General features: G+C 42.0%; 1 protein-coding gene and 1 long non-coding RNA gene across 4 annotated transcripts in view; one reads left to right on the forward strand and one right to left on the reverse strand.

Moving 5' to 3' along the window:
- The window catches only part of LOC121562919 (zinc finger protein OZF), a 28,098-nt gene that overhangs the window by 3,138 nt on the left and 2,353 nt on the right, over positions 1-22,607 (reverse strand). The window contains exon 1 of one of the 3 annotated variants that reach the window (XM_041875053.2): positions 6,662-7,199. The exons of 1 other annotated variant lie outside the window; for it this stretch is intronic. Coding sequence is in view for 1 of the 2 variants with exons in the window: in XM_041875052.2 (XP_041730986.1) it covers positions 12,007-14,118 (2,112 nt within the window). In the remaining variant the exon portion in view is untranslated. Of the gene's footprint in view, positions 1-6,661; positions 7,200-11,040; positions 14,119-22,607 lie in introns of those variants that run through there. One more of the 3 variants, XM_041875052.2, reaches the window with a different exon arrangement.
- LOC121562920 lies at positions 6,568-21,840 on the forward strand. The gene is made up of 3 exons (XR_005999669.1): positions 6,568-6,623; positions 15,223-15,318; positions 21,586-21,840. It is a non-coding gene; the product is annotated as an uncharacterized LOC121562920 (long non-coding RNA).

A 22,607-nucleotide genomic window follows, 5' to 3' on the forward strand; every position in this document is an offset into this window, starting at 1 on the left:
AACATTCATTTTGTAATAGATAAAATAGCCTACTTTTCATTACGGTTAAAGTCCAAATTAGAATAGATAGCATATACAAACAGCTAAACTGAGGTCGACATCTTTACAGTAGTAGCTACAGTGGGGGAAAAAAGTATTTAGTCAGCCACCAATTGTGCAAGTTTTCCCACTTAAAAAGATGAGAGAGGTCTGTAATTTTCATCATAGGTACACATCAACTATGACAGACAAATTGAGAAAAGAAAATCCAGAAAATCACATTGTAGGATTTTTAATGAATTTATTTGCAAATTATGGTGGAAAATAAGTATTTGGTCACCTACAAACAAGCAAGATTTCTGGCTCTCACAGACCTGTAACTTCTTCTTTAAGAGGCTCCTCTGTCCTCCACTCGTTACCTGTATTAATGGCACCTGTTTGAACTTGTTATCAGTATCAAAGACACCTGTCCACAACCTCAAATAGTCACACTCCAAACTCCACTATGGCCAAGACCAAATAGCTGTCAAAGGACACCAGAAACAAAATTGTAGACCTGCACCAGGCTGGGAAGACTGAATCTGCAATAGGTAAGCAGCTTGGTTTGAAGAAATCAACTGTGGGAGCAATTATTAGGAAATGGAAGACATACAAGACCACTGATAATCTCCCTCGATCTGGGGCTCCACACAAGATCTCACCCCGTGGGGTCAAAATGATCACAAGAACGGTGAGCAAAAATCCCAGAACCACACGGGGGGACCTAGTGAATGACCTGCAGAGAGCTGGGACCAAAGTAACAAAGCCTACCATCAGTAACACACTACGCCGCCAGGGACTCAAATCCTGCAGTGCCAGACGTGTCCCCCTGCTTAAGCCAGTACATGTCCAGGCCCGTCTGAAGTTTGCTAGAGTGCATTTGGATGATCCAGAAGAGGATTGGGAGAATGTCATATGGTCAGATGAAACCAAAATATAACTTTTTGGTCAAAACTCAACTTGTCGTGTTTGGAGGACAAAGAATGCTGAGTTGCATCCAAAGAACACCATACCTACTGTGAAGCATGGGGGTGGAAACATCATGCTTTGGGGCTGTTTTTCTGCAAAGGGACCAGGACGACTGATCCGTGTAAAGGAAAGAATGAATGGGGCCATGTATCGTGAGATTTTGAGTGAAAACCTCCTTCCATCAGCAAGGGCATTGAAGATGAAACGTGGCTGGGTCTTTCAGCATGACAATGATCCCAAACACACCGCCCGGGCAACGAAGGAGTGGCTTCGTAAGAAGCATTTCAAGGTCCTGGAGTGGCCTAGCCAGTCTCCAGATCTCAGCCCCATAGAAAATCTTTGGAGGGAGTTGAAAGTTCGTGTTGCCCAGCGACAGCCCCAAAACATCACTGCTCTAGAGGAGATCTGCATGGAGGAATGGGCCAAAATACCAGCAACAGTGTGTGAAAACCTTGTGAAGACTTACAGAAAACGTTTGACCTGTGTCATTGCCAACAAAGGGTATATAACAAAGTATTGAGAAACTTTTGTTATTGACCAAATACTTCTTTTCCACCATAATTTGCAAATAAATTCATAAAAAATCCTACAATGTGATTTTCTGGATTTTTTTCTTCTCATTTTGTCTGTCATAGTTGACGTGTACCTATGATGAAAATTACAGGCCTCATCTTTTTAAGTGGGAGAACTTGCACAATTGGTGGCTGACTAAATACTTTTTCCCCCCACTGTACATACACACTGAGTGTACAAAACATTAGGAACATTTTGAGTTGCACCCCCTTTTACCCTCAGAACAGCCTCAATTCATCGGGGCATGGACAAGTCGCCGAAAGCGTTCTACAGGGATGCTGGTTCGTGTTGACTCCAATGCTTCCCACAGTTGTGTCAAGTTGGCTGGTAGTGGATCTCTACACCGATTAGCTCGTTCCATCTCATCGCACAGATGCTCAATTGGATTGAGATCTGGTGACTGGGCAGGCCATTGCAGTAAGCTAAATTCACTCATGTTCGTGGAACCATTCCTGGACAATCCTAGCCTTGTGGCATGGGGCATTATCCTGCTGAAATGTTTTTATTTGCAGATGGATACACTGCTGCCATGAAGAGATGCACCTGATTGGCAATGATGTTCAGATATCCGGTGGCATTCAAACGTAGCTCTATTTTTAATCAAGGGGCCCGATGTGTGCCATGAAAACACACCATTACACTACCGCCACGCAATGTTGACACGCGGCATGATAGATGCATATTCTCCATACCCTAGTCTTCCCATCAGCGTGAAACAGCAGGAACCGGCAATGTTTTTTCAATTCTCCAGTGACCAGTGTTTTCGTTCCTTAGTCCACTGCAACCGCAGTTAGAGTTCCACTTCTTTCAGCAAACAACAACTAAGGTTGTCGGCTGCCATACCCCATTCGTGTCAACGTACGACGAGTTGTGCATTCTTTTATGGGTCTTTGGGCACCAATGTTGTACTGCACTGCCAGTTGACTAACTGTAGCCTGTCTGTTGCTCTGCATAATCCGTGTCAACCTCCTCTGTCCTATTTCATAAATTACCCGTTTTCGGCCACTGGTCTGTCGTTGGCTGGACGTCCTTTGGATGGTGAGCCATTCTTGATACACACGGGAAACTGTTGAGCGTGAAAAACCCAGCAGTGTTGCAGCTCTTGACACACTCAAACCGGTGCGCTTGTCACCTACTACCATACCCCGTTCAAAGGCACTTCAATCTTTTGTCTTGCCCATTCACCCTCTGAATGGCACACACACAATCCATGTCAAGGCTTAAACAAATCCTTCTTTAACCTGTCTGATCTACACTGATTCAAGTGGATTTAACAGGTGACATCAATAAGGGATCAGAGCTTTCACCTAGATTCACCTGTTCAGCCTTTTGGGGGTGGGGGGGTGTATTGTTATGTAAGGTTTACTGCACTGTTGGAGCTAGAAACATAAGCATTTCGCTGCACCTGCGATAAGATCTGCAAAATGTGTACATGGCCAATAAAATTGGATTTATCGCTCACGTCGATATTGTATAGAAATGAATGGAACTGGGACAATAACAGCGGTGACGTACTGTTTGTGCTCTTCTAAAAGACAAGCCACAACGATTTTGGGTATACTAACTACATAGACCGGTCGATTGATGAGAACATGTAACTAGCCATTTATCAACTCAACTCCTTGTGCCAGTGTTTACGGTAGATGGCCAATACGAAAAAGGAAACAACACTTTTTTGACTGGATAATTTAAACAGATCATCACCTCACAGGTTGTTCTACATAGGGACAGGGGTTGGATTTCATTTGAGTGATAGCTTGACTGTCAAATCCGTGTATTTGTTTGTGGCCAGTGACTTTTATAAAGATTTGTCCTTGCTATCGAGTTTGAAAATGATCAACTGCGTTCTAAGTCCTGCGACAGACAGGCATGTGTAAGCAAAAGTACCAAACAAAATATATTAATCTGTTTGAAGCAATCGATTTAGTATAATCTTGATGACTATAAACTTTTATATTTACATATTGCAGCTTTAATATGACAACATAATTCAATTTAGGATGATGGTATAATGTTGCCCACTCACAACCTACTGCAACAATTACACCTATTTCTCATTAACCATTTCGAGAGTTTGAAAATGCTCTAGACTAGAGCCTCCATAGTATAGTGGTGCACGACTCCAGGATTTTTGGAGTCGACTCCTACTCCTGTGATTGGAGTCAACTCTTGCTCGACTCCCAAAACACGCTGAAACGGATGCGCACACACATACACACCACCTCATTATTGCAGTCCTACTAGGAAGACTACATTTGCGTTCTAGAGGACTCACATGAGCATGATGCTGCCCATTTGCCTATAAAAGGCCTCTTTTGTTTGAATATTTACATTTACATTTACGTCATTTAGCATACGCTCTTATCCAGAGCGACTTACAGTTAGTGAATACATATTTTTTTTTTATATACTGGCCCCCCGTGGGAATCGAACCCAACTGAGCTACATCCCTGCCGGCCATTCCGTCCCCTACCCTGGACGACGTTGGGCCAATTGTGCGCCGCCCATGAGTCTCCCGGTCGCGGCCGGCTGCGACAGAGCCTGGATTCGAACCAGGATCTTTAGTGGCACAGTTAGCACTGCAATGCAGTGCCTTAGACCACTGCGCCACTCAGGAGTATGAATATAGAAGGTGATGTGGTGGAACTACAATATGTCAGTGATATTTCTGCTGTGTGCGGACTTGATGGATCCCATGGGATGTTGCTGTGCACTTTACGCTGATAAGCATATTATTTGCCATGTTATAGGCCTATTTGGACGGGTATTACTAGAGACGTTGGTTTTGTAATTATTATCCAAGCATGTGCATTATGCCAGAGGACGATTCACACAGGATGAGTTTTTCCAAACTGCCCACTGTAATTCTTAATTTTTTCAAATTGATTTGACTTATGACGGAAGACTGGAGGTTTTTAATCGTAGGCGTGAAGATATTTCAATGTCAAGTCTCCACGATAATAGGCTACACTGATAACTCGTGCTTGGCTGCCAAATGTATAGGTCTCCCCATAATATTTAAATTGATGAAGTGTGATCACAATTATGATTTTAGCAATCCATCCATGGTAGACGTCCTTCCTAATAACAATGCCCCACATCCTGCTGATTTGAGCTGCTGAACCGTATTCACACTTGACTGTGTTTATGGATGAGAAAGTGAACTTGCCATTTCCAAAAAGTTTAGCGGGGATGCTGCTTTGCGACCTATTGCCTAGGACAGGGTTCTCCAACCCTGTTCGTGGAGAGCTACCATCCTGTAGGTTTTCACTCCAACCCTAGTCTAGCGCATCTGATTTAATAATTACACTGACCAAAAATATAAATGCAACATGTAAAGTGTTGGTCCCATGTTTCATGAGCTGAACTAAAAGATCCCAGAAATGTTCCATTGAACAGAAAGCTTATTTCTCTCATTTTGTGCACATATTTGTTTACATCCCTGTTAGTGAGCATTTTATCCTTTGTAAAGATAATCCATCCACCTGACAGGTGTGGCATATTAAGAAGCTGATTTAAACAGCATGATCATTACACAGGTCCACCTTGTGCTGGGGACAATAAAAAGGCTACTCTAAAATTTGCAGTTTTGTCACAACACAATGCCACAGATGCCTCAAGTTGAGGGAGCGTGCAATTGTCATGACTGCAGGAAAGTCCACCAGAGCTGTTGCCAGAGAATTCAATGTTCATTTCTCTACCATAAGCCACCTCCAACGTCGTTTTAGATAATTTAGCAATACTTCCAACCGGCCTCACCACGCTAGCCCAGGACCTCCACATCCGGCTTCTTCACCTGCGGGATCGTCTGAGGGTAGTTGGGGCGGGGTGTTGAGGAGTATTTCTGTCTGTAATAAAAGCCCTTTGTGGGGGAAAACGAATTCTCATTGGCTGGGCCTGGGTCCCAAGTGGGTGGGCCTATGCCCTCCCAGGCTCACCCATGGCTGCATCCCTGCCCAGTCATGTAAAATCCATAGATTAGGGTCTAATGAATTTATTTCGATTGACTGATTTCCTTATATGAACTAACTCAAAATCTTTGAAATTGTTGCATGTTGCGTTTTTATATTTTTGTTCAGTATAGCTGCTTGATAAACTGAAATCAGGTTAGTTACAACTGGGGTTGGAGCGAAAACCTACAGGAATGTAGCTCTCCCGGATTGGAGAGCCCTGACCTAGGACATCATCAACCCCCAGCCAGGGTTTCATTAAATAAGCTATAGGAAATACTTTTTATTGCACATTTAGACCTAATTAAATTGATGCATTTGGCGATGTTCAACTTCAATTCACTGGCACTATGAAGAATAGCTTAGCCATACTCATTGATAGCCTAATATATACTTGAATATACTTTTGGTGAATGTACGAGCATTGCTAGATACAGATTACCAAGATATAGCCTATATGCACGGTTCTGACTGTGGTCCTCTGTAGCTCAATTGGTAGAGCACGGCGCTTGTAACGCCAGGGTAGTGGGTTCGATCCCCAGGACCACCCATACGTAAAAATGTATGCGCACATGACTGTAAGTCGCTTTGGATAAAAGCGTCTGCTAAATGGCATATTAATTAATAATTAATTAATTAATACTGTCTCTCTGCCTGCCCCGATCCTCTCTCTAGTGTGTTTGGGTCTTCGATCTGTTGATGTGTAGAATAGCTCAGCCTACTCATTGATATCCCTTTCTTTAGTGAACTTGCGCGAGACATCGCAAGCCAAGAAATTGCGAAATACAGCATTGCGATAGCCTACATCTTTTGATTACCGATTAACAGTTCTGACTGACTGCCTGGTGGCCAACAAACCTACCTATGCCCCTCCCATCTCTCCCCCTCGCTCTTTCTTTCTTTGCTGTGAAAGATGCCAGAGTTTGTGTTCTCATAGTAGGCTACGGAAAATAGTTTCCTTCGTTGCAAAAACACTGAATCTTAGGAGTCGATGACTAGCGGAATCGAAGCTTGACACCCAGAAATGGGAGTCCACAGGCAGTCGACTCCCCACCACTACCAGTGTGCAGCAGCCTGAACGTTCTACGTTCCTAGTAGAAGTAGTCTTTACCTGTGAATAGTTTGACTATCTCCTTTTTTCACCTTCTTACCTCTTCAATTAGCTTTTCCTCGTAACTTGATCTTGATTGGCTTAGTCATCAGTATCTTGGGGCTCCTCTTCATCTCGGTTCCCTGCTATGTTTGGGGCAGTCCTTCGTCCTCAAATTCCGCCATTTTCTCTGTGTTTTGTATCCAAACGAAAGGGGTGCGGCTAAAACCAGAAGCTGAAAACCAACGAAGTCTGCTGTTCTATTGTATACACATCCGTTTTGTCTGCTTGCCTTTCACTTAAATTTGATTTAAATTGAAAAGGTTTTTGTTTTTGTTTTTTGAAGGTCATCTCACGATCCTTGTTGCTACTGCACATCTATCCCACTGTATTATTTTCTCCACACCAGACGCAGTGTTGAGGTTTATAAAACAAGGAAACAAGCGTAACTGGTTAGCCAGCTAAACTACCGATTGAGAACGAATCTAGCTGACTATTGTCTGCAGTCATTGGCACTCTAGAATTGAAATTTTACATGACCGGATGCAAATCACATGCACATCGAAATGTCATAAAATGCTTAACGTTTGAATGCGGAGTATGGACAGAGGAAGAGGCAATGCGAGAGGATTTACTCCGCCCAAACCCCTTTTTTTGTACGGAGGTCTATGAGAGTGTTGAATTACGTGAGGCTTATTTGATCATTCGTTTAGGCTTATACAAATGAATTTATATAAGTGGATGCAGGTGGCATTCCGGCAAACGACATAAGCCTTGTTCACATTAGGAGTTTGAAGTGATTCAAATCCTATTTTTTCGCATATCCGATTCGAAATCGGTTCATTTTCCTGCAGTCTGAACAGCCAAAAAGCACATGGAATCGGCTATTTCAAGCCACATTTCAAACCACCTTTGTAGATACAAATCTGATTGCTGGCCATGTGACTTGTCTGAAAGGTCAAATCTGATTTATCTTAAAGGGAGCCCAAATTGAAGTTCCCGATTATAAGTACTTGGGTATTTTGATTGACGATAAGCTCTCTTTTAAAACACACATTGAAAAACTGAGAAAAAAGCTGAGAATTAAGATGTATTTATTTTGTAGAACTAAATCCTGCCTCACTTTTGAAAGTAGAAGGAAGATTGTTCAAACAACGCTTCTCCCATTACTTGATTATAGTGATATAATCTACATGCATATGGCAGCCTCTGTTTTAAAACCTTTAGACTCAGTCTATCACTCACCACTGCGTTTTATATCACTGGGGACAGATTTCGTACACATCACTGCATTTTGTATAGTTCTGTTGGCTGGGAGTCTCTGACTACCAGAAGGGGCCAGCTTTGGCTACTTTTTGTATATAAAGCGGTTCTTCAGAGACTCCTCCACTTATTTTATTTTAAAGGGAGCCCAAATTTATGTTCCCCATTATAAGTACTTGGGTATTTTGATTGACGATAAGCTCTCTTTTAAAACACACATTGAAAAACTGAGAAAAAAGCTGAGAATTAAGATTTGTTTCTTTTATTTTTTATTTTTTTTAGGGGGTAGATCAGCTTTAATATTGCAGATAGATTGTAACTTCCATCAATGTAATTGTCTGCATCACTTCCAATCCCCTATATGTTTTTTTCCCCCTCGTATATATATATATATATATATATATATATATATAAAAATAATATTTTTCCCTTTATTACTTTCCAACCCCACCACCCCTTCCCTAATTGGAGTAAACTAGTGAACAACAATGGACACAGTCAATTTTACAATAATTATATTTTGTTTGTTTTTACTCCTGAACTTCCTCTACCCTCAACCTCTCTGATCATTTTCATGATGTCCATCTGGTTTGCTTCTATATGCCATATCTTTCTAACTGTGGTCTTTCACAAAAGCTTTCTTTTATAGAAATAAATCCTGCCTCACTTTTAACATTGTTTCCACGTAATTTCATCCGCCAAAATGTGATGAAGTTGACTCACCGTGGAAAACTGATTGCATTTGAAAAAAAGTAATCAATTTAAGGGCATTTAGTCATTTTTCACCCAACTTTTAACCTAAATCCAATGACATGGTGAAATGTTTTATTGATTTCACATTGAATTCATGTTAGTTGACAAAATCAAATTTATATCAAAACTAGACATTGAACTGACCTCTGTGCCAGTCGGTGCAGTTTACGATGAGGGAGGATGATCATTGTTTTATGAGCATGGCCTTATTTCTATTACAGCATATTGGATGACAGTCATTCATATTCCATTCACCCAGCTCAATGTAACGTCGATAGGTTTAGGCTACTACATGATACTCTAATTTTCCCGGTACCCATCATGAGGTTGCTACAACCTAGTCAATTAATTAAAGTTTACAATGTTGGTGCAACAGGTCGAGAGAATTTTGAGTAATCAAGGTGACAGACAGTGACACATTCAATACCTCTTGCCTGCATCTAGCTGATCTAGGGTGTAATCATTAGTCCAACAGTTGCAAATGAGAGATTCTGTTGGACAAATTCAGGTATGTTTATCCATGTTTCGTTCTGTTTAAGAAACGTTTTAACAGAATCGGCGGAATGAATACGCCCCTGATCATTTACAAACAGTTGACTTTCATAGCAGCCAAATAAAAACAGCATGATCACTTTGCTCGTTGTTGATATAATTCCTTCTTGCAACTATCTACGCCCTCTCCTTGCACCTTTCCCTTCTCTTGTGGACTTCAATACAAAACACATAAGCAGTCTGTGACCAGGCGAAAAAACCTTTCCAAGCCAAACCTTCATATCATGACCGCTAACCGCTACACACAGCCTACATCTTTGTCACATCATAGTCCACTAGAAGTAACGCGTTAGTAAACCCGTTACAATCATGCAGTACAGTGTACAGTCAGAAAGCAGTTTAGCAGTTACACCGGCGGGCCCGTGGCAATAAATAAATACAAACTTGACTTGGAAGAGTTCCAGTGTTAGATAGCCATAGCCAGCTAGGTAACATAGCATCCCTCTCTGTTTGAGCCAGATGTTTGAGTAGGCTAAACTAGCTAGCGGCATTTGCTAGTTAAAGTGAACGTTAAAAAAAACAACTACCAAATATAGCTCTCTTGCTTCACCTTGATTTTGGAAGAAATTAATTTGTTCAAAACTGTTGAACTATTGTCTCTCTCTTTGAGTCAACTACTCCCCACAATGTGTGCACTGCAGTGCTAGCTAGCTGTAGTTTATGCTTTCAGTACTAGATTCATTCTCTGATCCTTTGATTGGGTGGACAACATGTCAGTTCATGCCACAAGAGCTCTGATAGGTTGGAGGATGTCCTCCGGAAATTGTCATCATTACTGTGTAAGTCTATGGAATGGGGTGAGAACCATAAGCCTCCTAGGTTTTGTATTAAAGTCAATGTACCCAGAGGAGGACAGAAGCTAGCTGTCCTCCGGCTACACCATGGTGCTACCCTACAGAGTGCTGCGGAGGTTACTGTAGATCTTCATTGCAAAACAGTGTTTTAATTATTTGGTGACGTGAATATATTTAATATAGTTTTATCTACAAAGGATAACTAATGTTTCACTTTTTAAAAAAAAATGAAATTCACTGAGGATGGTCCTCCCCTTCCTCCTCTGAGGAGCCTCCACTGGTCTGTGCCCAGTGGGATGTGTGGAAAGAATTTCAGTACATCTCAACCTGAAAACACATATTAGATCTGTATACAGAATGTACAGAAGGCACACACCCATGCTCCCAGTGTGGCAAGATCTTTCTGCAGCTGGCCAAGTTGAATGAGCACCAGGTAGTTCACACAGGGGAGAAGCTATTAACGTGAGATTTGTGGAGCTAATTTCAGCTTTAAGGAAAGCCTTGCAAGACACCATCAAATTCACACAAAGAAGAGGCTGTACAGTTGTGAGATGCTAACCTCTCACCGTTACCAATAACAAGGGAGGTTAGCATGTCTTGGGAGTATGATCTTTGACCCTCTAACTTTCTCACTCATCATTATTCACAATTCATTCAAGATTATCCGTAATCATGGTAGAATACTTATGAATGTAGAAGTGATAATGTAAATGTTATATAATGTAGAAGTGATAATGTATAAACATTCTATTCTTATTTACGATAAAAGTGACTCCAAAATGGCACAACACATTATTTACCATTCTATTGGGCACAAAATAATCTGAAACACAACCAAAACAAACTGCAAATGCATCCTATAAGTTTGTAGAGTCATAAGCTTTGATGTATTCATTGCGTGCTAGGAATATGGGGCCAAATACTAAACTTGACTACTTTATAAGTATCTTTAGGGCTGTAAATGTTGACCCCTAACCTTTTGAGATCGAGTATTACTTGTTAAACAAAATCTTTCTCCGAGCAATTGTATTAGTATAAAATAATATAATTTCAAAATAAAATTAGCATTCAATATAGCTCAGTATGAGTTATGTATTTTATACAGTCATTATTACAGACCCCACTGAATGTGGAAAGACTTTTCATTACACAAGCTATCGCACAAGGGTAACGGAGAAACTCAAGGAGCGAGACAAGCAAAACCGACCAACCAAAACCATTCAGTTGTGAGATATGTTTGAAGGGCTTCAGCTCCATCAGTTCTCTGAAAATACATGGAAAACTTCACAGGAGAAAACATACACATTTGTTTCACATGCGGAAAAACTGTTCTCCATAAAGCTACTTTTGAATATCACCAGAAATTACACACGGGAGAGAAGCCCAATGTTTATGGCTATTGGGGAAAGAGATTTATTACAAAACAATCTCTTAAGATACATGCGCTGATCCATACAGGTGAGAAAACCACACAAGTGCAGTGATTGTGGGAGACTTTCAACTCATCAGTGTTCTCAAAAGGCATATGAGCGAGTCCATGAGAGAAGCCTTTCAGCTGTGATGTCTGCGGGAGAAGATTCTGCCAAGCCATTCATGTCGTAGCCAACATGCAAGTGCACACAGGAGTCAGACCATACTCATGCAAAAGATGTGGAAAAGGCTTTTATGATTAAAGACACCTAAAAAAACAACTGTCAGTAGCTACCGTTAATCTTCCTACCGCTCTTTCAGAGGTAGGAAATGAGAAGAGAGTTCATGCCAACCTGAATAACTTGGGCATCTAATAACTGTTCACCAGTCAATGCTGAGAAATTGTTATTTTTAGTTTTTAATTGGATTTCCCAAATTATTCCATACATCTTGGTATGTAAATGATTTATACTCTGATGATCACGTCGCTGATAAAAAGTGATTCATAAAAAGAATGTTTTGCTGTTAATAAATAATGTTTTTGTGTTTGACAAAGTTTACAAAAAATCTGCAATAAGACAATGATACTGTTACAATATTGCATTTTGTGTGTCTCTGTTGTAGTAGTCCTTTCTTATTGAGTGTCTCTATGACTTTCCCTTTCAGACTGTAGGATAGAAGTTGTCTCCTCTCCAGAGTGTTGCCTCTTCTGGTGGCGTTTTCTGTCATTAATTTGGGAGAAGCTTTGTCCACAGTCTGAGCAGCGATACGGTTTCTCTCCAGTATGAATTCTCATATGTATTGTAAGAGAGTTCTTTTGGAAAAATCTTTTCCCACAGCAGGAGCACTGGAAAGGTCTCTCTTTATTATGCACCCTTCTCACATGAGTCATCACGTCACATGAACGAGAAAAAGTATTTCCACATTCCAAGCAAGGATAGGCTGCTCTTTCTCCAGAGAGTTTGAACTTGTGTGCTTGCTTATGACACTTAAATGTTTTTTCAAGCGCAAAACTCTTCCCGCAATCAGTGCAGTGGTATGGTTTCTCTCCAGTGTGCATTCGCTGGTGCCCTTCCAACTGTTGCATATTTGTAAAACCCTCCCCACAGTCAGTGCAGAGGTATAGTACACTTCCAGTGTGTGTTCTTTGATGTCTTTCAAACTTTGTCTTGTTTAAGAAACACTTTCCACAGTCAGAACAGTGGAGTGCCAGGTCTCCAGTATGTACTGGAAGGTGTGATCTTAGTTTTTCCATGTCAGGAAATCTTTTATCACACCTTGAACAGTGGTAAGGTTTCTTTTCCATGTGTGTTAGTTGGTGTTTTATAAACCTCTGCCTTCCCACAAAACTTGTGTCGCAGATAGAGCAGTGGTAAGGCTTCTCACCTGTATGAGTTTCTTGCGGAAGGTATGCATTTTCTTCAGCATGTAAATGCATGTGTGTTTTTAGATCTTCTGGTTTGGAGAAAAGTTCCTCACAATGATTGCAGTGGAAGTATTTCCCTTTCATATGCTTTCGCTGGTGGTGTCTTTTCAAATGATACGATTGAGAATAACTTTTGTCACAATCAGGGCATTGGTGAGCCTTCACTCCTGTATGTGTTAGCTGGTGTGACTTAAGACGATCTAATCGACCGAAACCTCTGTCGCAATCAGGGCAGTGGTAAGGCTTCTCTCCAGTATGTGTTCGTTGGTGTCTTTTAAGATCCCCCACTTGTCGAAAGCTCTTCCCACAGTCGGAGCACTGGTTCGTTTCGGAGCAGTGGGACGGCTTTTTCCCTGTATGTGTTTCTTGCTGAAGGTATGTCTTTTCTCCAGCATGTACATGCATGTGTGTTTTTAGATCTTTTGGTTTGGAGAAAAGTTCCTCACAATGATTGCAGTGGAAGTATTTCCCTTTCATATGCGTTCGCTGGTGGTGTCTTTTCAAATGATACGATTGAGAATAACTTTTGTCACAATCAGGGCATTGGTGAGCCTTCACTCCTGTATGTGTTAGCTGGTGTGACTTAAGACGATCTAATCGAGCAAAACTTTGTTCACAATCAGGGCAGTGGTGAGGCTTCTCTCCTGTATGTGTTCGTTGGTGTCTTATAAGATCCCTCACTTTTCTAAAGCTCTTACCGCAGTGGAAGCAGTAGTGTGGCTTCTCTCCTCCAGGACTGAAACCCTCGATCCACTCATCAGTGCCACCAGTCTCTTGGGGCTCCTCTTCATTCTCCTGCGTTGTTTGGGGTTGTTGTGGTCTTTCTGAGTTTTGATTCTTCTTCTCTGATTGGCACTGGGCATTGGCTGGGCATTGCTGTTTGCTATGTGAAAGCACACGCTCTACATTTGCTGCACTGCTGGCAGCTTTGAAGGTATGCTCCAGCAGGTCCTGTTGCTTTTTCACAAGTTCAGTTTGACGAATGCGTGTGACAGCTTTATCCAGTGTTATTTCTGGGTCCATTTGTAATTGCTTGGACAGTCTTTTGTCATGTAAGCCCATGACTAGTCGGTCTCTTATCATCTCACTGAGCAGAGCTCCATAACCGCAATGTTCTGACAAACAATGAAGTGCAGTGATAAAATCATCAGCTGTCTCTCCTGCTTCTTGTTGTCTTTGGTTGAATTTAGTTCGTTCTAATATTACATTCCTCCTAACTGCCAAATGTCCATCTTGCTTCTCATAATTAGAACTGTGGAAGTGTTCCTGCTCGATCAGGTTGTCTTCTTGCAGGTCTTCTGGGATGTCCATCTCCTCTGCCTGGAAATACATTTAAAATTGCATAATTACTAGTTGGCCTATCATCTGCTCTCTAAAACAACATTCATTTTATAATAGATAATATAGCCTACTTTTCATTACGGTTAAAGTCCAAATTAGAATAGATAGCATATACCAACAGCTAAACAAATAACTGAGGTCGACATCTTTACAGTAGTAGCTAGGTCTAATCATTTGAACTACCTAGCAGTATCAATATGATAATGATGATTCATTTGTCATTAGGTCTAGAGATCACCATGATATAGCATATTGATTACATAGGCTTGTGACCTAGGCTAGAGAAGGTAGTAGTGGGCATTGCCATGTAAAAAGCCCCATGAGCATTAGCATGTGAAGTGTCAAATTTGGTGTCAAATGAAAGAGTCTATATTTTTGAGAAATTGAGGCATATCAAATGTTCAACCATATTCCATCCTAAAAATTAGGAATAAGGAAAGGCTTTGATTTCTGGTGTTGGATTCAAGCTTGAAATATACTTATTTATGTTACCATACTAGAATGTATTGATTACATGTATAATAAATGTATATGTTGGGGGTCAATGAAGGGTGAATAGGAACTCTGTGTATGGAAAGTTACTGAGTGTGACAAGGGGAAGTGCAGAACGTTCATATTCTGTTCAAACATGATGTTGCTGAATATTAATATTCCGAAGGAAGGAGGCAAAGACCAACAGTCTAGTTTCAGTTCCTGATAAGGCAGGCCAGTTGCTGTGGAATTAGGATCATGAGGGATGTGGATCTCAACTTGAGATAAGGTCAACAGTTGAAGAGAGAAGACACGGCTGGGAGGGGGGCCACAGGGGCCCACCCTGAATACCATCTGATTACAGTCCTATCTCACACACACACACGCCCATGAGGATCCTAGACTTAGGCAGGCAATGACAATACCAGTAAGAGGAACCTACTGTGTTTCTGCCTAACAACAGAGAAGGATTGGTTATCTTAGACATGCAAGGAGATGACTCCACCTAAATCGGAAGGTATAAATATATGCTTGTGTGACTTGTATGTTGTGTCTGCAGCTAAAGCGCCCAGTGGGTTGAATAAAAGTTGAGTTTCTACTCTTTTTGTTCAGAACCTAACAGTTGGCGTTGTCGGCAGGATTCACCACGATTTACAGTCAAACTGGAGAGTACGAATTAGTGGAGCAGGAGCCGGCACCAAAAACAAGGTAGGCACAGTTCCTACACCTGTTACCACTCATTCTGACATCTTGGAGAGATGAGTCGTAGGCTGAATACACATTATAGGATTCAGTAGTCCCATTGTGTTATGACTGGTCGTAGAGATATGGTGTAGAGTAGGTTCCGCAAGGATAGGTCCCGAGTGGGGTTGGTTCCCTGCGAGATCCGTAAGTGGGACGAAGGTCCCAGGGGGGTAAGAGCCCCAGCCGTGGAGACCATAAGGCCGTAAAGGCTGTGTATGGATAAATTGTCATGCTTGTGTACTAGTACGGTAGGTTTTAGAGAAGTAGGCAATGTAGAATGAGAAAGGCAGGAAGTGCACTCTGTGGAGAATAAGAGATCTGAGGATATCTGTGCTTAAAGATTAAACATTGTCAGTAAGTGGGAATGTGGATGGTGATAGAAGGTTGCCTGTAAGTTCTGGAAGGCAGCCCCCTCCATGATTATAAAAGTGAAAGGACATTAGTTGTTTGAAAGTGATTAATGTGTATTAGCAGTAGCAATAAGAGGAGAGATTGGTTTATGCTCAATTGGGGCGGGGAACCGTGATGGATTATGAGGAAATAGGAGGACAACTGTGTAATTTTGGTACAGAGTGTTGGCGGGAACAGAGATATTTACGTCAAGAGACTGGACTAAAACCCTTCCCGTGCTACACATTAGTCGTCCATCTGTGGTGAATTGGCATACAATACAGTGTCATCCAGCACCAAAACTGTTCGGACAAGTGACAAAATTATTAAGCGCTTACACTGTTACTACTCTCCGGGGGAGTGGGTATCTACCTCGGGAAAGTCATTAATAGAGGGCAAGTGTTACAACCGTGGGTTCAGAAACCTAAACACCGTTGGGGGTGGCGCCGAGCCAATAACTCCCAGAGCGGGGAGAGTATTACCAAAGCTTTAAAAGAGCTGAAAAAGGAGTACGATCAGCACCAATAATCAAATAAGTGATGGGGAAAGGTTGCCAAATTAGACAAAATTGGTACACATTATCCCGTGGATGGACAGTTTAAATCCAGCCAAGAGTGTATGGATGCCAAAATCCCTCCTGAGATGTGTGCAAACCTGGTGGCCAACTACAAGAAACGTCTGACCTCTGATTGCCAACAAGGGTTTTGCCACCAAGTACTGTCATGTTTTGCAGAGGGGTCAAATACTTATTTCCCTCATTAAAATGCAAATCAATTTATAACATTTTTGACATGTGTTTCTGGCCATTTTGAGAACAGCGCAAACTGGCTCTAACCAGAATAGAAAGAGGAGTGGGAGGCCCCGGTGCACAGCTGAGCAAGAGGACAAATACATTAGTGTCTAGTTTGAGAAACAGACGCCTCACAGGTCCTCAACTGGCAGCTTCATTAAATAGTACCCGCAAAACACCAGTCTCCACGTCAATAGTGAAGAGGCAACTCCGGGATGCTGACCTTCTAGGCAGAGTTGCAAAGAAAAAGCCATATCTCAGACTGCCCATCTTAATCTTTTATTTTTATTGGCCAGTCTGGGATATGGCTTTTTCTTTGCAACTCTGCCTAGAATGTCAGCATCCCGGAGTCGCCTCTTCACTATTGACGTGGAGACTGGTGTTTTGCGGGTACTATTTAATGAAGCTGCCAGTTGAGGAACTGTGAGGCACCTGTTTCTCAAACTAGACACTAATGTATTTGTCCTCTTGCTCAGTTGTGCACCGGGGCCTCCAACTCCTCTTTCTATTCTGGTTAGAGCCAGTTTGCGCTGTTCTGTGAAGGGAGTAGTACACAGCGTTGTACGAGATCATCAGTTTCTTGGCAATTTCTCGCATGGAATAGCCTTCATTTCTCAGAACAAGAATAGACTGACAAGTTTCAGAAGAAAGTTATTTGTTTCTGGCCATTTTGAGCCTGTAATCGAACCCACAATTGCTGATGCTCCAGATACTCAACTAGTCTCAAGAAGGCCAGTTTTATTGCTTCTTTAATCAGCACAACAGTTTTCAGCTGTGCTAACATAAGGCTTTTGCTAGCAAAAGGGTTTTCTAATGATCAATTAGCCTTTTAAAATGATAAACTTGGATCAGCAAACACAACATGCCATTGGAACACAGGACTGATGGTTGCTGATAATGGGCCTCTGAACGCCTATGTAGATATTCCATTAAAAATCTGCCGTTTCCAGCTACAATAGCCATTTACAACATTACCAATGTCTACACTGTATTTCGGATCAATTTGATGTTATTTTAATGGACAAAAAAATGATTTTCTTTCAAAAACAAGGACATTTCTAAGTGACCCCAAACTTTTGAATGGTAGTGTATATCTGGCCTCTGTGCGGTCGATTGATGGTTTCTATGTGGGAGGAGACGTAGGAGGCCACATCTCACAACTTCCTAGTAGATACCGGTGCTCAAATATCACTGATTCCTTACGATGAGAAATTGGCTAAATTCGCGACAGGAAAAAAGTATCACCATTCAGCTGGGTAACGGGCGGAATCGAAAGCAATACAACTATTATCCATGTCCTTGACCATAGTACCAGTAACAATCCCAGGCTCATTTTACATGGTGACGGGTGTGGAACCAATTTTGGGGTTGGATAATCTCTGTGAAATGCCAGGGGAGTGGATTCTCAAAGTTAACAAATTCAAATTGGCAGTACGGACGGCGAAAGACGACCAATTGTTGTTTCAGGGTCATACACTATTGGCAACAGACGCATTAGATTGTGGTCTGATTAAAGGCTGCAAGCCTGTTGTGGTGGAGGGAGATCCACCGCCACCGATGAAGCAATACCCTATTAAACCGGAGGCGGAGGATCTTCCAATATTACTAGAGCGAGGCATAGCGGTACAAGGACAAGCCCGATACAACAGCCATGTGTTTCCAGTAAAGAAAGGACTAAAATGGCGTAATATAGTGGATTTCCGCGGCATAAAACAAACATGCAGTGAAAATCACACCAGTAGTAGCGGATTTGGCAAACCTTTTGGTATCTATTCCCTCAGACTCAGAATGGTCCAGCGTGCTTGACATGAAAAACTGACTTTCGTTAGTGCAGGTGGCTGAAGAGTCACGACACTGGTTCGGATTTTGTTGTCAAGGGGGGCAGTATATGTGGGCGAGGGCACCAATGGGATTTACAAACAGTCAAACTTTAAAAATAATCGCTAAAAGGGTGTACATTTGAGGGTTCCGTATTGGTACAGTACATAGATGATTTGTTGTTGGCGTCAAAAGACGAAGAAACTCATGTGAGACCTTACCACATTAGTAAACTATTTGTCAGAGCAGGGTCACAAAGCATCATATAAGAAAGCCCAATTGGCAAAACATGAGGTAACATATCTGGGGGTTTCGATTTCAAAAGGCACGAAGCACACACGCGATCAAGTAGAGACAATGCATTCTCTGGCACGATCAAACACTCCTTGCACACTCAATTTTGTGAGCCATTTTATTCCATCATTTTCTGAAATTGCTGAGCCATTTACAGAATTGACGAAAGGGGGGAAGCGTCCCCATGAAAGAATAGAGAGTGGAGTCAAGAGTGTGAGGAGGCGTTTGTCGAGTTAAAGAAGCAATTGTGTCAAGTGCCAGCATTGGGGTTACCAAACCTAAAATATCTGCAGAGCAGACGAAGCGGCAGCCTTAGTAAGAGTAGATTCCACTGTAAACAAGCAGTTGGGTGGGGTCTAGGAGCTACTTTAACTGCCATAGTATGTGTCAGTCACTGTAACGGTCAATGCCCCATGTAAGAGGGATAGATTGACAAACCGCATGGAATTGGTGGCCAAATACGAAGACATGTGAGTACATTGGGGTAAAGTCAGGACTAACGCCACGGAGACCAGAGAGGTCACTAATCACAAAGGCACAATGATCTGGGTGGAGCTACATGATAAAAGGACTAGTAAATTGGACATAGACTGTTCAGAACAAGGTGTAATATTGATACAGAAAGGAGTATGGAAGGAAAGTAATGGCACTGAGAGTAAGAAATTAAACTACATTTTCTCTCCTGCCTCAAATGGACATAATGTGCCAGGGTTCTTGATCAGCTGAGGGTCCGTTAATAACTTTAAGACTAGTGCTACCACAACCTAAAAAGCCCCAATATGTTGAACATGTTGACACCCTTGCTGACGATGGTACAGCAAAGGATGGTGTGGGGGAAGTGCTATCGCGTAAGTTTTTCTATTCACCAGTGATGCCCTATAGTACTGCAACTAAAGGAGTGAAGTAGTCAGGGAAGGTTTTAGACACCAGCAGACCATTAGGAGTGAACATGGGAACCAAACTATTCTCACGGTCAAGCGTCAGGGGGAAGAAGAGGTATATGAGCAGATAAAGGCATACTTACAAACTCGTTTAGGGGGCTGAACTAGTGACAGAGACAGAAATGAATCCATGTAAATTATATGATGGGGGGAGTCATGGGGTCAGTCCTATGTAGTGTTAGTGGCAGATTCGGGCAGGACCGATATCAGTGCATTCTATGGAGTCCCAAAAACCAAGGCATTAATGTTACAGGGAATTGGGAGAGAATAATTGAATGTGATCTGCATGGCTCATAGAAGTGGGTAATAAAGTCTCTGGGGAACGATACCACTCCTCTTTGTGTACTGGTACAGGGGATAGCTCACAGTAGAGGAAAGACAGCTAACTGCGCACAATATTGAGACTACTATGAAGATAAGTTGAACGACACGCATACCAGGATCACTTGTATTTATTATGGATCCCCATTAGCTGCTGCCTTGGCAGCAAAAATTAAGGCAGTTATACAATTTTTAAAACATTACAATACATTCACAACAGATTTCACAACACATTAAGAGTGTGCCCTCAGACCACTATTCTACTACCACATATCTAAAACACAAAATCCATGTGTACGTGTGTGTATAGTTCGTATCGTGTGTGTGTGTGTGTGTGTATGTGCCTGTGTTTGTGTCTGTTCACACGGTGGTGGTAGCAGAGATAGTGTTTCAGACGCTATTATGCATTTTTAGTGAGGGGTTCATCGAGGAAGGCAAACTCTTGAAAGACTAGCCACAGTTCCCTGTTTACAGGAAGCCACCTCACCCGAAGGGTAGTTCTGTGTTAGTAGCCACGCATCTCCTGCAGTGTGTGATTAAGAAACATGTGACTCAGTTTTGTACGGTTGGACACTCCCAACGCCACTAATCTCTCCACCATTCCTAACAGCCAGCAAACACTTGACATACCTCCCAGAAGATTGGGACCAACTGATGGTAAAAGGAAAGTGTCAGAATGTCGCTGCTTATCAACCGTTGGGACCCATGGTTTACACTGTAGCGATATTTACAAAAGGGGTTGGATGTAGATCGGCCTTGGGATGAGAGATGCGTTTCTGTATTATGTCATGTTTTGTGTGGACCCAAGGAAGAGTAGCGGTTGCTTTCGCAACAGCTAATGGGGATCCTAATAACATACCAATACCTAACCTGAGCACAGGGAAGTATTATCCACTGATACCGACTGTAGCAGGACATAGGATGATGTTGGAAATGTTGGTGGCAAGGAGGCTGGGTAGGATTTGGGAGACCGGTAGGGAGTATTTGAAAGATTCAGTCTTAGACCTATCGCTGAGCCACCATGACAATGGGAGATCAGGGGCAGGAGACAGATTCAATGCAATAGCTATTCTCACGGCGGTATCTGTAGGGACAGCAACCAAAGGAGCGGTAGGAGTGGTGAAGAATACTATAGTAACAGCATGGAACTGGACTGAGTAGTATCTTGAAGTGAGGAGTATCTTGAAGTGAGGAGTATCTTGAAGTGAGGAGTATCTTGAAGTATGCAGCATGGGCAGTGTTAGTGGTAGCAGGGGAAACCTTGTTAGCATTGCTGGGATATCATCTCCTGAAGACGTTGATGCTGAAATGTGTATACAGTGCCAATTTACCTCAAGATGAGGTACAGTTGATTAAGGCCACCGCACATGTATATCGGATGGCCATGGAGGAAGGAGGAGGAGACGGGGGGGCGAAGTGAGGATGATATGGCATGGGAACAGCTCCTGTAAACCTGCAGCCTGAGGGGGAAGTCTGGGTACAAGCATGAAGTGTATAGAGCCTTCATTTTTGTGGACCCAAGCAGAACAGTATCCCGAAGGTATAGAGCCAGGCTAAGGGAGAGTGGGAATCGTCATGTTATCAAACTTCGGTTTTTGCCATATATGATTATGCATAGCCTAACGCATTACTAATACTTGTCATATTTTGTGTTTTCTTTTTCTATCACTCTCTTAGGAACCTGAAGGAGGAAAAAGTCAAAAGCTCCAGCTGAAATGTCATTATCAGTTGTACAATAGGAGGGCTGGTGGCAGATAGAGGGGGAAGTAAGAGTGTGATTATAATTTTGAGGCCAGGGTCTTATGCCATGGTAGCAGATTATATAGCCAGAGGCCATAAATCTCAGAGGTGTGAACATATAGTTCAGCTGGTAGAGCACGGCACTTGTAACGCCAAGGGAGTGGGTTCGATCCCCGGGACCACCCATACACAAAAAAATGTATGCACGCATGACTGTAAGTCGCTTTGGATAAAAGCGTCTGCTAAATGGCACATTATATTATTATTATATAAATCAAATGTGGCAATATGAATCATGTTTTCTTTTTTGTTAATTTCTAAGTAATTTCTAAGTTTATATAATGTTGAACAGTATGGAGTTATTATTCAAAAAAGGGGCTGTTGGATTCTAGCTTGAAATATACTTATTCATGTTACCATACTATAACTTATTGATTACATTACATGTATAATACATGTATATGTTGGGGGTCAATGAAGGGTGAATAGGAACTCTGCGTATGGAAAGTTACTGAGTAAAACAAGAGGAAGTGCAGAAAGTTCATATTCTGTTCAAACATGTTGTTGCTGAATATTAATATTCCTAAGGAATGAGGCAAAGACCAACAGTCTAGTTTCAATTCCTGATAAGGCAGGCCAGTTGCAGTGGAACTAGGACCATGAGGGATGTGGATTTCAACTTGAGATAAGGTCAACAGTTGAAGAGAGAAGACACGGCTGGGAGGGGCCTACCCCGAAGACCATCTGATTACAGTCCTCTCACACACACACACACGCCCATAAGGATCCTAGACGTAGGCAGGCCATGACAATACCAGTAAATAATAATAATATGCCATTTAGCAGACGCTTTTATCCAAAGCGACTTACAGTCATGCGTGCATACATTTTTTGTGTATGGGTGGTCCCGGGGATCGAACCCACTACCTTGGCGTTACAAGCGCCGTGCTCTACCAGCT

This window comes from Coregonus clupeaformis, unplaced genomic scaffold, assembly GCF_020615455.1.
Source record: "Coregonus clupeaformis isolate EN_2021a unplaced genomic scaffold, ASM2061545v1 scaf0620, whole genome shotgun sequence".
NCBI classification, from domain to species: Eukaryota; Metazoa; Chordata; class Actinopteri; order Salmoniformes; family Salmonidae; genus Coregonus; species Coregonus clupeaformis.